The following is a 14,415-nucleotide window of genomic DNA, read 5'->3' on the forward strand; positions in this document are numbered from 1 at the left end:
TTCTTTGCCGTTGTACAGTATAATCTGCCTGGGTTGGAGGTTTCACTGAAGTACAGCACGTTCTGTGACTTAGGTTTCACCGATGCCAACACAGAATGTAGAAAATGATCTCTATTTCCGCTTGAGGTACAGTCTGTACTTCTTAAATTCTGCCGAATTTAGGAACGTAAATATAGGACAGGGGACATAGCAGAGAGTCTGTGCTGAGTCATGATGTTGAATCATGAAACTTGATCAGCTGCAAATGGGTTCAGTAGACGGAGAACCTGGGCTGCAGGTATGACTTCACTAATGTCTTCCAAACTGGTAGAAAACGAGGTCATTAAATTGAATAGTCTTAGTGTTTTATAACCCATAACCTTTCTCTCCTGCTGCCGACGTTCAGTTTAAAGATCTGCTGCTCCAGTTTCTCTCAGGCCTCAGCTGCTCTCAGATCAGACTCCCACAGTTCCGAGCATTAAACCGTTTCTGCTTTGATCGGGCACGAAGGTGGTGTCCGGGGCACGCAGACAGGTGAGCTGCACAGTCCCAGGGTTTCAGCCCTCCATTAACCTCCCGAAACCTTCATTTCCACCTTAAACTTTTAAAGTTTGGTTGATTCTGAAAGACGTTTTCCTTATATGAACTCTGAAGAATCATTAACAACCGTAGATTGTCTGTCTCAGATGAGTTCTAGCCCACTGGAAACACTCCGTTGGGTTTAGGCGAGGGGTGGCGCCTGGGTAGAGCGCGCAGGAGGCTGGACATGATGCAGATTACACCACGGTCACCTAGTCGGTTCGTAAAACACAGAGTCTTGCCGTTCCTTGAATTTGTCTGACGATATAGGCGTCGGCAATAACCGACAGAAGTTCCTGAATCTCGTGGTCTGTTCAGTTACTCATTTCTGTTGGCATCTTGATGTAAATCACTCTTCTTCTTCGCCTTTGGATGTTGGTTTTTCTTCCGGATTCACGCCATCAACACGCCCGCTCCATCGCTGTGAATTCTCCAGACGATGAGCTGCTCGTGTGAGTGGTTGTCCATGAGTCGGGCCCCTCCACCACTTCCTCACTTTCCTCCCCTACTCTTCATCAGCCTTCTCCGTCCTTCAAACGTGGTTTCGTGATAACAGCTTGTGTCGGAGAAGCCACATAAATCACGTCAGAGCTTGTTTTTTTTTCTTCTCTCAGGCCCCACAAATGACTTCATGCTTCGCTGTCTGTCATACATTTTCATAATGACTCTTTGATGCGTCGCTGGAATCACCATTGTTTTGGGTTCTTGGGGAGGGGAAACTCGCCATCTGTCACCATGTTTTCCTTCCTCTTCCTGCCTCTTCTTCCCTACTTGTTCCTGGTGGCTGAGCGGAGCCCCCGCTGAGGATTCCCCAACTGTCCGTTTGACACTCACGCGGGGGCATTAATCTGGGCCTCGACTTTACGTGAGGCGGTTGCCATGGCGACACGGGTGGTCTCTCTGAGTGGTTGAAACGGTAGGCGTTGTGTGTTGGGGTTAGTGCACAGGTGGGTTGTGACAGATGCTGAAAGGGCAGGGAGAGAAAACGGAGGTTTGTACCAGCTGATTGAGCTCTGCATGGTGGGTGTGTGTGTTATTTCAGTGTTAGGAGTGACTGTTTCTTCCTGCCGCAGCCAGACGTTTCAACCCCAAAACGAGTTTTATCTGCCTCAGCGGTGGCGAGGAGAGAGAAACCAGACGCCACTTTAATGCTTTCTATCACAAGGGAAAGCACACAGATGCTCTCTGCCATTTACCCACAATGTCCATGCGGTTGCTGCTGCGACTCGTTTCAGCTACGTCACGGCTTTGGATGTTTTTATTGATTATAAAATCTTTCATCTTTGCATTATTAGTTAAAGGTCCCATGATATGGTGCTCTTTGGATGCTTTTATATAGACCTTAGTGGTCCCCTAATACTGTATCTGAAGTCTCTTTTATATAGACCTTAGTGGTCCCCTAATACTGTATCTGAAGTCTCTTTTATATAGACCTTAGTGGTCCCCTAATACTGTATCTGAAGTCTCTTTTATATAGACCTTAGTGGTCCCCTAATACTGTATCTGAAGTCTCTTTTATATAGACCTTAGTGGTCCCCTAATACTGTATCTGAAGTCTCTTTTATATAGACCTTAGTGGTCCCCTAATACTGTATCTGAAGTCTCTTTTATATAGACCTTAGTGGTCCCCTAATACTGTATCTGAAGTCTCTTTTATATAGACCTTAGTGGTCCCCTAATACTGTATCTGAAGTCTCTTTCCCGAAATTCAGCCTTGGTGCAGAATTACAGCCACTAGAGCCAGTCTCACAATGAGCTTTCCTTAGGATGTGCCATTTCTGTGTCTGTAGCTATTGAGAGGAGAGGGGGGGGGGGGCAAGGTGGAGGGTGGGGGTGTGGCCTTGACCAACTGCCACTTTGCTCGTTTGAAAGCCATGATGTCTTTCTCTCTCTCATGGGTGGGCCAAATTCTCTGGGCGGGCAAAGCAGAGAAAGGGGAGGTAACCTTGCTCCTTATGACCTCATAAGGAGAAGATTCCTGATTGGCCCATCTGAGCTTTCATTTTCTCAAAGGCAGAGCAGGATACCCAGGGCTCGGTTTACACCTATCACCATTTCTAGCCACTGGGGGACCATAGGCAACGCATATTAATGTTAAAAACCCTCATAAAGTGAAATTTTCATGCCATGGGACCTTTAATGACATTTATTAGTTTTTTTAAATACAAACATCAAACCTAATGTAAAATTAAATGTATTGTTGTGGATATTTATTTCGTAGATTGATGAATGATAACAACATAAACATATATGGATACAGATATGGGATTTTTTTTTCCCATATCATAAGATGTTTTCACATATGAACTCCTGACAATGTTTGAAGAATCAGGTCCGCACGTTATCTGAAGTTTCCCTTTCACACAAGTTGCACACAACAGGAGAATGTCCGTGCAGGAGGCGGGACGTGACACAGATCATTCCTTGAATTTATCTGATGTTTTTCAGTGTTGCCTCTTACCAACATCATTTCTTAAATCTAGTGGTCTCTCCAGTTACACATTTTTTGTTGTTGTCTTCATGTGACCCTTCTTCTTCACCCTTTTCTTGTTTATTTTCTTCCTGTTTCGTGCCAGCCACCTGATAGAAATGTCATCAACGCAACGACTTGCTCGCTGTGGATTCTCATTTCAATGAGCTGTTCTGTTCTAGAGTTTAGATTCTCTGCCCGAGCCCGAACTTGAGCCGATATTTTCCGCCGCTATCTATCGGAACTGGCAGGGTAAAGTCTGTTTATGGCCGGTTTAGTCCATATCAACGACGTTCCACTTCCGGGATTGCTACATTGCCTCCGGAAATGTCCTTCATTTGGCCGGATGTCCGTCACCTTCCTCTTTCTTTGTGTTGTAATTTTAAACTCTGGTGGATTTGTGAGGACTATGGTTAACTGCTCCTCAGATCTCTGCAGGGTAAATCCAGACAGCTAGCTAGACTATCTGTCCAATCTGAGTTTTCTGTTGCACGACTAAAACAACTTTTGAACGTACACGTTACACAAAACAAGTTCCTTCCTGAGGCTATTTTGCAGCGGCACCGAGGCTCTGCTCGACGCTTAGCACTGGATTGTGATTGGTTTAAAGAAATGCCAGTAAACAAGAGCACGTTTTTCTCCCATCCCGGAATGCTGTGTGGACTAGAAGGTCCGGCAAAGCGAGACTATGTCCGGTTAAACTTATTCACGCATTTGTGTTTTCACACACAGCTCCTCTGGGTAACGTCTAGATAGGTTCAGAGCTGTAGTGAATGTGTGACAGGGACTATACTCTGCAACATGCTGAAAACACTCCTCTAACTGAAACAGTTTTTAATCACTCCTTATTTCAAGTTGCTTCCACTTTTCCAATTGTGTGATCGTTTTGATCAGTGAAACTAATCCCTTACAGATCTTTAACATTTCAAGTCTCAGTGGCTCCCTTTCCTGATTCAAAAACTTCTGATTAAAATAAATTGATGTTTTTATTGATCGAAAAAACTGCAAAGTGAAAAGCTGCAGCCAAATATTCACCGCTTTGACTTTCCCACCAGTCAGCTGGAGAGTAAAAACTCTAAACGATGCCTGGTTCCTTTCCAAAGTATATCTGCCCAAGGAGACGAAATGATCAGCCAGAAACGCTAACCACTAGATTGATGCCAGTAAACGAGCCGAGCAGTCGACCATCTGTTTGTTTTAATGAACACTTATGGAATTATTCCTGCTGAGTTCGGTCCTTCAGAACATCATCAGCTTGTTCAGATCATCAGGTTCATCTGCAGGTAGGGGAGGGAAGAGCCAAAGGATATGTAAATTGATTTTGGTAAAACTCCAGGATATGAGGCCATAACTATGAATGGTCAACTAGTGGATCAAGTAGAATCCTATAGATATCTAGGGACAATTATTGACTCTAAATTAAATGTCCAGGATAACTGTGAAGCTGTCTGTAAAAAAGGATAACAGCGTTTATACTGCTTGAGAACATTTTACCATTTTCATATACACAAGACCATGATGACATTTATCAGACCTTCATCGAATCCATCATATCTTTCTCCTTGGTGTCATGGTTTGGGTGTGTTTCAGTTAAGCACAAGAATTGCCTAAATCAAATTGTAAGATGGTCAAGTAAGCTGACTGGGGAGTCCCAGCTGCACCCCCACATCCCTGTATGCTAAACAACTCCAGCGGATAGCTACGGCCTTCTTAGAAGATAGCCTTCACCCTTTGAATAGGGAACTCCAGTACCTCCCCTCTGGACGGAGGCTAATAGTCCCTGGTTGTAGAACTACAAGATTTAAAAACAGTTTTGTCCCAGCAGCAATCACTCTGTTAAACAAACGGTAGAATTACTATCACACAACGCACAAGCACCTTGGTCATGTACTAGTTGTAGAATTTCTGCATATAACTGCACAAGTCAGTGTGGTCATGTACTGTTTTTTTATCCATGTTCTACTGTCTGTTTTATATATGTTTTGTGTGTTGCATGTTATGTGGTGGTCTCAAAAGTTTTAAGGATGTCCTGCCTCTTAGACTGTAAACCTAGTTTACCTACGGGTACCAATAAAGGAACCTGAACCGGAAGACAGGTTTCCAGTGGTTAAATCTAGCTGAATACATTTACACAAGTACTGTATTTAAGTACAATTTTGAGGTCATTGGTACATTTTCTGCTACTTTATACTTGCACCTCACTTCATCTCAGAGGAATATATTGTACTTTTACTCCACAAATTTTGTCAGCTTTACTTTTCAGATGACAGTTTTTCCTCCCCTTCCTGTCCAGTGAAAACCCCGTATCTCCAGATGTGTTGATGTTGAATGTTTGTGATAAACTGAAGGATGAAGTGTTCCTTTATGTGTTGAATAAAATTCTCCTCCTTCTTAACCTAAAAAAAGTCTTTAAAAAGCCTCTTGGATCAGGTAGAAAACGCACCGTCACAAAGTTTTTGATGTTAGTCCAATCCACTGGATTAACATCACATACAGTACCTTTAAGACACCACTAGAAGAGGACTTCACAACAGTTAAGAGCTATAGAGTTATGTTGGTGATTGTTAAAGACTAGGTCCTGCTGTCTTCTGAATCTCCTGGACACCTGTCAGTAACCTACCTTCCCCTGTTGTCCCTTCAGATGTACATCCAGACAGCCACGCTGACTGTCTCCCTCAGCCTCAGCGCCTCCGTCTCTCTGGGCATGCTCTACATGCCCAAGGTCTACATCATCATCTTCCACCCCGAGCAGAACGTCCCCAAACGCAAGCGCAGCTTCAAGGCCATTGTCACCGTGGCAACCATGACCAGCAAGCTGTCGCAGCTGGCGGCCGAGCGTCCCAACGGCGAGGTGAAGACGGAGCTGTGCGAGGGTGTGGAGGCCAGCGGTGAGTGGGCGCAGGGGATTGGTAAACTGAATGTGTTGAAAGTACAGACAATCTGATTGGTTGAAAGCAGGCATCATGGTATAATCCTTTTGCACTGGTGACGATAGGTCAATGTAGGCTACAGTATAGAAAATTAAACATAATGTTATTATAATAAAACTTGTATTCAAGTATTCTAAACACGCAAGTGTTCAAAAGTTTGGAATCAGCTGTTATGTTGATGTTTTTCTTTTTTCCTTCCATGGCTATTCTTTTGGATTATTTGGAGCATTTATTTGGATTAAAACAGTATAAATCAGACACCACATGTTTTATTTGAATTGTAAATAGTTTTGCCTCCGAAACAACAAGAATGAAATGTTTCAGACTTGCATTCGGTGGATATAGCCTGACAAGCCAGACCCACATCCAGATGTTGGGTCTGGGAACTCACCATTGGCAGAGCTCAATCCGAGGGGCGGGATAAACGGGTGTCTTTCATATTCCCTCTGCACGCAATAGGACAGCACTACAACCAACCAGATCAACGAAGAACGTAGCAGAGCTAGTTGATGGATTAAACTTTGGTCGTATCCAGTCGGCAAAACTCCGAACACATCTTCCTTTTTTAAGAATGACTTCAGTGCTGTTCTTTTCTCAAAGAAAAGCTGAACTCCAAGTCTTCCAGAGTCGCGTCCAAAGCCGATTCCAAAGACCGCTGTTCGCCAGCAGCAGCGGCCATCTTCTTTGTTTTCAAGTAGCAGGGAATTCACGAGCAACCGTCGCAACTCTGCCGTCATTATGTTAAGCCTGCCCACCAACTCTATACACGATGTGATTTGCCCGGCTAGAGTTTGGCTTTTCCAGCTCGCAAGCCAACGGAGAGTTACTAGACCCCCTGGCTGTTTAAATTCAAATTACATTTGCTGCCGATAATGTCCGTCTAGATTTCTAGGCTACAGAAGATATCCTCACAGTGGTGCATGACAGGGAGAATAGAACCAATCTCAATGTTTCTTTACCATAACTTCCTGGGAGAAAACTCTACTGCGTCCCGTACATACAATTTAGCAACGCTGAGCAAACGGGGACGAGGAACAACTGGATGTACTCTTATCTCTTTCATCTAAAAAGCATGTTTGATGTCATATCTCAACCCTTTCACTAACATTAGCTTGGAGACCTAATTTAGCTGTTGGGCCACAGTCTAAAGAAAATGACCCCGCCCAAAACGTTACAGTTACAGCTGAAAATGACAACAGAAATAAATACATTTATCGATTTCACACATCTCCGCAATTCCAATCTACTGCCATTTTGTCTACCCGGAAGTGATGGTGATTCTGTTTATAGTGTCTTTTTTTTGTCTGTCGTGTTGGCAAAAGATTTCTTTGCACATTTCCCTTAGCTCGGAGGGTCGTTCACTATATAACTTGAACGTTGCTGTCACTCTGAGCGCCCCCACTAAACCATGTTAAATAGCGCGCAATTAAATAAAGGTTTGCTTGATAGTCTATATAAGAAAAGAAACAAATAGTCGAATATTCAGATTGAACAGCCGAATCCTTTTTGATTGAGTTTTGAGAATTCTGAGTTGGGTCTCGATAAATCAGTCATAAATTCATGGAAATTCTGATTTTATAAAACATGTTTTATTTCCGTTTTGTTTAGGGATGTGACTGCACTGTCACAAAGCACATTTTTCAGGGAAGAATACTGTTGGAACTTGGATGTTGAACTGGGTTTAAATGCTTTAAGCTATTATTTAATAAATTAGAAACGGACTCAGACTCAGTGGGGAGTGAAAACCGAAGCAGGGGGACGGACACAGAGCTGTAGCCCAGCCAAAGTAGACAACTTTTTAATTAATTAACTTTTTTTTTTAATATCACTAATTCCAACAGTGCTAACCCCAGACTAGCCTTCTGTTTTTTTGTGAAGTTTAAAGAACAATAACTGAAACAAAGGTGCTGTGAGAAGTGTGTTAAAGTGCTCATATTATGCTCATTTTCAGGTTCATAATTGTATTTAGAGGTTATATCAGAATAGGTTTACATGGTTTAATTTTCAAAAAGCACCATATTTTTGTTGTACTGCACATTGGTGCAGCTCCTCTTTTCACCCTGTGTGTTGAGCTCTCTGTTTTAGCTACAGAGTGAGACATCTCACACGAGCATTATAACATGTGTTACAAAGTGACGCACGTTCGTCACGGAAGTAAAGGCTGGACTATAATAGAGCTGTTGTGAGCAGTTTGTGAACAGTGTTTTCTGTTGGAGATGGTAAGTCCCTTTGGTCTTTTTCACTTAGCATAATATGAGCATTTTAACTTCTCTGTAAAGTCGGCCATGTGGAGGTGAAGTGCAGCCTTCTCTGCAGTAATGAGGATTTAACAGGAAGTTGACTTGAAGTTTGTTTGGACGTCACCTGAGACCAGATCTGATGAAAAGTGTTTACAGCTCAGAGTTTGACTTCAAAGCTGCATCTCGGTCCATCAGCAGAAAAAGTGCGAGGCGTCTGTTTGTTTACTCATCGGAGATGTGCTGACTGAACTGATCTGCCTAATCTAGCAAGCAGCAGCTCCCACGTCAGGTTTACTGTCTCAACCAAAGCACAGGAGAAGAGCTTCCTGAACCTCTTTTATCCTGCAGAGTGTTCGGTGTGGGGGGGAATCACGACGAATCCAAAATATAAATCCTAAAAATTTATTAAACTCTCAAAAACGGACTCCTTTTTTTTACATTTACATTTCGTTTGAATGTTCATGATCCCCAGAGGATAAATCCACACAAAAAATTGGTGATCCACTTAAAGGTGCTGTAGGTAGGATTTTGAAGATCCAGGACTTAGCCAAAGAATTTGAACATCAACAACTGCTCAGTCCATCCCCCTCTTTCTCCTAAAGCCCAAAACGGTCTCCTAAGCCCCTCCCCCCACAAGGGAGATTGAATGCATGTGCGTGAGCAGTGATTGAAACGCAGTTAGACAGTTGATTGGTGTATCTCAGGGGTGTCAAACTCAACTTCACTAAGGGCCACACTGGAAAATAAGAACCACATCAAGGGCCAGACATGTTTAGTTTATTGATAGGCTTTTATTTAATCAAAAAAGTAAAATATATTTGACTGTATTATTGCATGTGTCATATAGTCTTCTCACTTACAGTTTGGTCGACATAAAGTCCTAAAGAAGTCAAAAAGTTTCTCCGCCATCATAGAAAAGAAGCACCCAAAAAAGTTGGAAAAAGATTTCGGCAAAAGTGACAAAAACTTCGGCAGAAGTGACAACAACGCCAGAAAAAGCGACAAAAACTAGGTGGGCCAAAATGTATTGTGAACCTAAATTGATATACGGGCCGGATCATAATCTGCGAGGGGCCGGGTTTGGCCCGCGGACATTGAGTTTGACACGTTGTGTATCTGAACAGGGAGCGGTGGATTTTTGCAAATCGCACTACAGGCTGTAGGTGGAGCCAGATTAGTCAGATTTTTTTTTAATGACCTGCTTCATGTAGTTCTACTGGAACATAGGGTCAATTTCAGCAAATATGACAGAAAGTTAGTTAGTTTTCTAAGGCGTACCTACTGCACCTTTTAAAGCTACTCCAAAGCACTTTTCCTCTTCGGTCCCCCTACAGTTTGGAAGCGGAATTGTCCATTACCGTTATCATACGAACTACAGATCTGCTACCCGATCTGGCGAACTTGCATAGTGCGGTTATACCCGGCAGAGAGCCGCAAAGCGAATGCAGCAGTGCCATTTATCCTGTTACGAGTTGATGAACCACTGGAGCAATTTTGGAAACATTATTTTAAGGTAGAAAAGAATCTTTGGTGTTGCTTTAACTTCTTGCACCGTCGTCAGGACAAACTTTACAGTTTAAGGCCTTTACGCACGTTTTATTTAGTTAGATTAATTCGCACATCAATATATTTTTTATAACTGTTGTTTTTATCACTTTCACACAGAGTGCAAATATTTCGCGGCGATAAAGCAACGTACTTTTTTCCCCAAACGAGGTCTGAGCTTTCGCGACGCAAACAAAAGACATCAACCAATCACGTTGTGTTGTTTACCTATGAGGATGATAATACAACAACACGGGGGCTGCTGTCCGAAACCACAGACTGTACAGACGGAAAACTTTATTACTCCTTTCAATACAAAGACAGCGTTTACCAGAGACTTTCATTCCACTCTTACCTTTCACAATAAAAGCCCTAGGCATATGCTACACTGTTTTCCACAGGGAATTAAATTCACTGAGTATTTTGCTAAAAGGAAACTCAATAAATAGCGTACAGTAGCTTTGTGTTAGCTTTTCCTGCTTCGGGGGGAGACAAAGTTGGAGTCTTCGGAGCTAACGTTAACCCTCATCACTCAGCAGCCGGGGAAACTAGACAGTTCGCCTCCGGTGTGTTTGAGGAGGTGCAGCATTTATTTGTGCTCAAACTGCAGACTCTAGCTACTGTACAATCACTTGATATCTTCACGGATATTTAGATTTGCAGGCGATTATTACGCATTTTCACGTCGCTTATTGGTCACGCCCCCGGCGTCTTTAGGCTCTATTGCTAGCTAAATTATCATGACGTTCCTTCATATTGTGGCTGTAATGAACACTGCAGCCTCGAGGGGATGCTTGCAGGAGTTTAGCCATAGTTTTGATGTTTGAAGTTGATGATCTCTCAAAAAGTAGTCTTGCATTGCCAGACCTTCCTCCACAGCACTGCGGAGGAGGGTCTGGCTAGTCCACACAGCATTCTGGGATGGGAGAACATCATGCGCTGGTTTATTGGCATCTCTTTAAACCAATCGCTATCATCTTGGGCGGCGCCAAGCACCGGACGGAGCAACGGTGCCTCTGCAAAATAGCCTCGGGAAGGAACTTGTTTTGGTGGAACATGTGTACGTTCAAAAGTAGTTTTAGTCGTGCAACAGAAAACTAACCTAAGTACCACTATTTCTTGTTTGTGTGCTATTTGTTTCTGCACTTATATACACATGAAGAGTCCTTGTCTCACTTCAAAAATGCCCTATAAAGATACAACTTACAGTGGGGGAAATAAGTATTTGACCCCTTGCTGATTTTGCAGGTTTGCCCACTTACAAAGAATGCAAAAATCTACAATTTTAATCATATGTACATTCTAACAGTGAAAGACAGAATCCCAAAGAAAATTCCAGAAAATCACATCATATGAATTTATTAAAATTGATAACCATCTGATGAGGAAAAACAAGTATTTGACCCCCTGGACAAACAGCATGTTAATATTTTGTAGAAAAGCCATTATTGGCCAGCACAGATGTCAAACGGTTTTTATAGTTGGTGACAAGGTTTGTGCACATTTCGCAGGGATGTTGGCCCACCTCTCCCTGCAGACAGCCTCCAAATCATTCAGGTTCCGAGGTTGTCGCCTGGCAACTCGAATTTTAAGCTCCCTCCAAAGATTTTCAATCGGATTCAGGTCTGGAGACTGGCTAGGCCACTCCAGAACCTTGATGTGCTTCTTCTTCCGCCACTCTTTTGTTGCTTTGGCGGTGTGCTTAGGGTCGTTGTCGTGCTGAAACACCCATCCTCGACCCATCTTCAGCTCTCACTGAGGGAAGGAGATGTCGGTCCAGAATTCCACGATACATGGCCCCGTCCATCCTCCCCTCAATACGATGGAGTTGTCCCGTCCCCTTGGCTGAAAAGCACTCCCAAAGCATGATGTTGCCACCACCATGCTTCACGGTGGGGATGGTGTTCTTTGGGTTGTACTCTGTGTTCTTTGCCCTCCAAACACGACGAGTTGAGTTGAGGCCAAAAAGTTCTATTTTGGTCTCATCTGATCCCATCACCTTCTTCCAGGCCTCTTCTGAATCGTCCAGGTGGTGAATGTCGAACTTCATGCGGGCCTGTACATGTTTCTTCTTGAGCAGGGGGACCTTGCGTGCGCTGCAGGATTTCAATCCATGACGGCGTAGTGTGTTACCAACCGTTTTTTTGTAACTGTGGTCCCAGCTGCCTTCAGTTGATTCATCAGTTCCCCCTTGTGGTTTTGGGATGATTCCTCACTGTTCGCATGATCAGGGACACCCCACGAGGCAAGATCTTGTGTGGAGGCCCAGACCGAGGGAGGTTGGCGGTGGTGTGGTGCTTCTTCCATTTCCTGATAACTGCACCGACAGTTGATCTTTTCTCTCAAGTTGCTTTCCGATTCTCTTGTAGCCCATCCCAGCCTTGTGCAGATCAACAATCTTGTCCCTGATGTCCGTAGAAAGCTCTTTGGTCTTGCCCATGGTGGTGATGTTGGATGCTGGTTGTTTGGGTGTTGACAGGTGTCTTTTATACAGGTAACGAGGTGAGGCAGGTGTATTTGATGTAGATAATTGGTTCGGATTGGGGCTGTGTCTTAAAGAAAGACTAACTGGCTTGTAGGAGCCAGAATACTTGCTGTTTGTCCAGGGGGTCAAATACTTGTTTTTCCTCATCAGATGGTTATCAATTTTAATAAATTCATATGATGTGATTTTCTGGAATTTTCTTTGGGATTCTGTCTTTCACTGTTAGAATGTACATATGATTAAAATTGTAGATTTTTGCATTCTTTGTAAGTGGGCAAACCTGCAAAATCAGCAAGGGGTCAAATACTTATTTCCCCCACTGTATTAAGCTGATTGTGAAATTACCGATCTGGCAGATATTCGTCCTGATTCTAAAATGACTTCATGGAGGACAAATTCAGGTTTTGAATCGGTGTCTCCCCGGCTTTACACATACTTTTAAAAAGGTCAAAATGAGCTTTCATGCAAACAACCTGATGTTTAGTTAGCTATTCTTAGAGCTTTACCGTTGGAAGAAAGAGGAAAGGTGGTGAGAACCCTTTTAAGAATCGTTAGCGTCTGATGTTTGGCTGCTCAGCAGATCTGCTCCACACAATTCCTGCCTTGTTATCCGTTGACTTCCACTGATCAGAATTCAGCCTCTGAACTCAGTTTAACTCCGGTGGATTGAAGCCAAGTGTCACTTTACCAATCTGCTGTTTGCTATTCTCTCCTCAGTGCCGCCAACGAAAACCACCTACGTCAGCTACACCAACCACGCCATGTGAAGAAAAGGACGGCTTTGACGCGAGGACGCCCCGGGACATTTTAAAAGAAGCAGATTTCTGCCAGAAGTCATCACGAGGTGCTCTGAGCAATCCGAAGGATCCGGAGGAGTGAAAAAATGAACCAACACGTGTGGCGTTTTTATGTTTACAGACAGCAGGGGAACAGGCCTGAACGGCGCCAGAAACTTGAAAGGATCACAACAGAAAAACCATCGGAGAGGCTGCGAAGGAAGCAGGAGGATGATAACCTGAAATTAAAAAAAAAAAATCAACAAAAAAAAACAAGTGTTTTAGAAATAATTGTGGGGACCAATCATATTTGTTGTTATTCTAATTGTGCGTTTTAAAAAAGAAAAAGAAAAAAACTTGTGGTTGTGAAAATTTCTTGTCGTCCGACCGTCGACCTGCATTACGAGTCCGTTGCTGTTTTTCGGCTAAACTGATTATGGTTGTGAAGTGTCTAAATGCCATGGTTGACTCGAAGCATGCCGTTTTTTATACAAATGATCTATTTATAATAAAGGAATGTTTCACACGTTGGTGCCATGTTTGGGTCTATTTGAGGGGGAAACGGTTTGGATGAGAGAGTCACGGTTGTGTTGTTGCGTTTGTCGGGGGTTTTAGCGTCTTCTTGGTTTTTCCAGTCAGTCGGGAGTGTTTGTGCCACAAGGATGCTGTCGATCCGTCAATGTGAGACTCTTCTTGACACAAGGTATGGGTTCTCCTCCTCTTCCGCTATCTCCACTATTTCTTTTTGCAAAGGGCAGCCTCGCTACATCCGTAGCTTGGCACCGCCCAAGGCAATTGTGATTGCTTTAAAGAAATCCAACAACCCAGAGCCTTTTTTCGTCCCTCTATAGCAAAATATCCACCCAAGCAGAGCTGTGGAGATCAGTCTTGCTATGTGAGACATAAAAAATCGAAATGTTAGCACAGACTAAGCAGTATATTAAAGTGCTCATATTATGCTCATTTTCAGGTTCGTAATTGTATTTAGAGGTTATATCAGAATATGTTTACATGGTTTAATTTTCAAAAAACACCATATTTTTGTTGTACTGCAGATTGCTGCATTTCCTCTTTTCACCCTGTGTGTTGAGCTCTCTGTTTTAGCTACAGAGTGAGACATCTCACTTCTGTTCCATCTTTGTTGGGAGTCGCACATGCGCAGTAGCTAGGTAAGGACTACTAGCCAGTCAGAAGCATGAGTATGAGGGCGTGCCCTGACAGTACCTAGGTAAGGACTACTAGCCAGTCAGAAGCAGAGTATGAGGGCGTGCCCTGACAGTACCTAGGTAAGGACTACTAGCCAGTCAGAAGCAGAGGGCGTGCCACGCTAGCAGCTAGGCGAGCATTATAACGTGTGTTACAAAGTGACCACATTTGTCTCTGAAGTAAAGGCTGGACTACAGTAGAGCTG

At 43.3% G+C, this 14,415-nt stretch overlaps 1 protein-coding gene across 2 annotated transcripts in view; it reads left to right on the forward strand.

Annotated features, from left to right (window-relative positions):
* grm8b (glutamate receptor, metabotropic 8b) overlaps nucleotides 1-13,530 on the forward strand; it is a 157,067-nt gene extending 143,537 nt beyond the window's left edge. For both annotated transcript variants that reach the window (XM_028584871.1, XM_028584873.1), the window contains 2 exons: nucleotides 5,670-5,916; nucleotides 12,946-13,530. In XM_028584871.1, coding sequence (XP_028440672.1) covers nucleotides 5,670-5,916; nucleotides 12,946-12,995 — 297 coding nt within the window. In that variant the 3' untranslated portion in view covers nucleotides 12,996-13,530. The remainder of the gene's footprint in view (nucleotides 1-5,669; nucleotides 5,917-12,945) is intronic.
* Nucleotides 13,531-14,415: the final 885 nt, after the last annotated feature.

Source organism: Perca flavescens, chromosome 8 (assembly GCF_004354835.1).
Source record: "Perca flavescens isolate YP-PL-M2 chromosome 8, PFLA_1.0, whole genome shotgun sequence".
In the NCBI taxonomy this organism is placed as follows: Eukaryota; Metazoa; Chordata; class Actinopteri; order Perciformes; family Percidae; genus Perca; species Perca flavescens.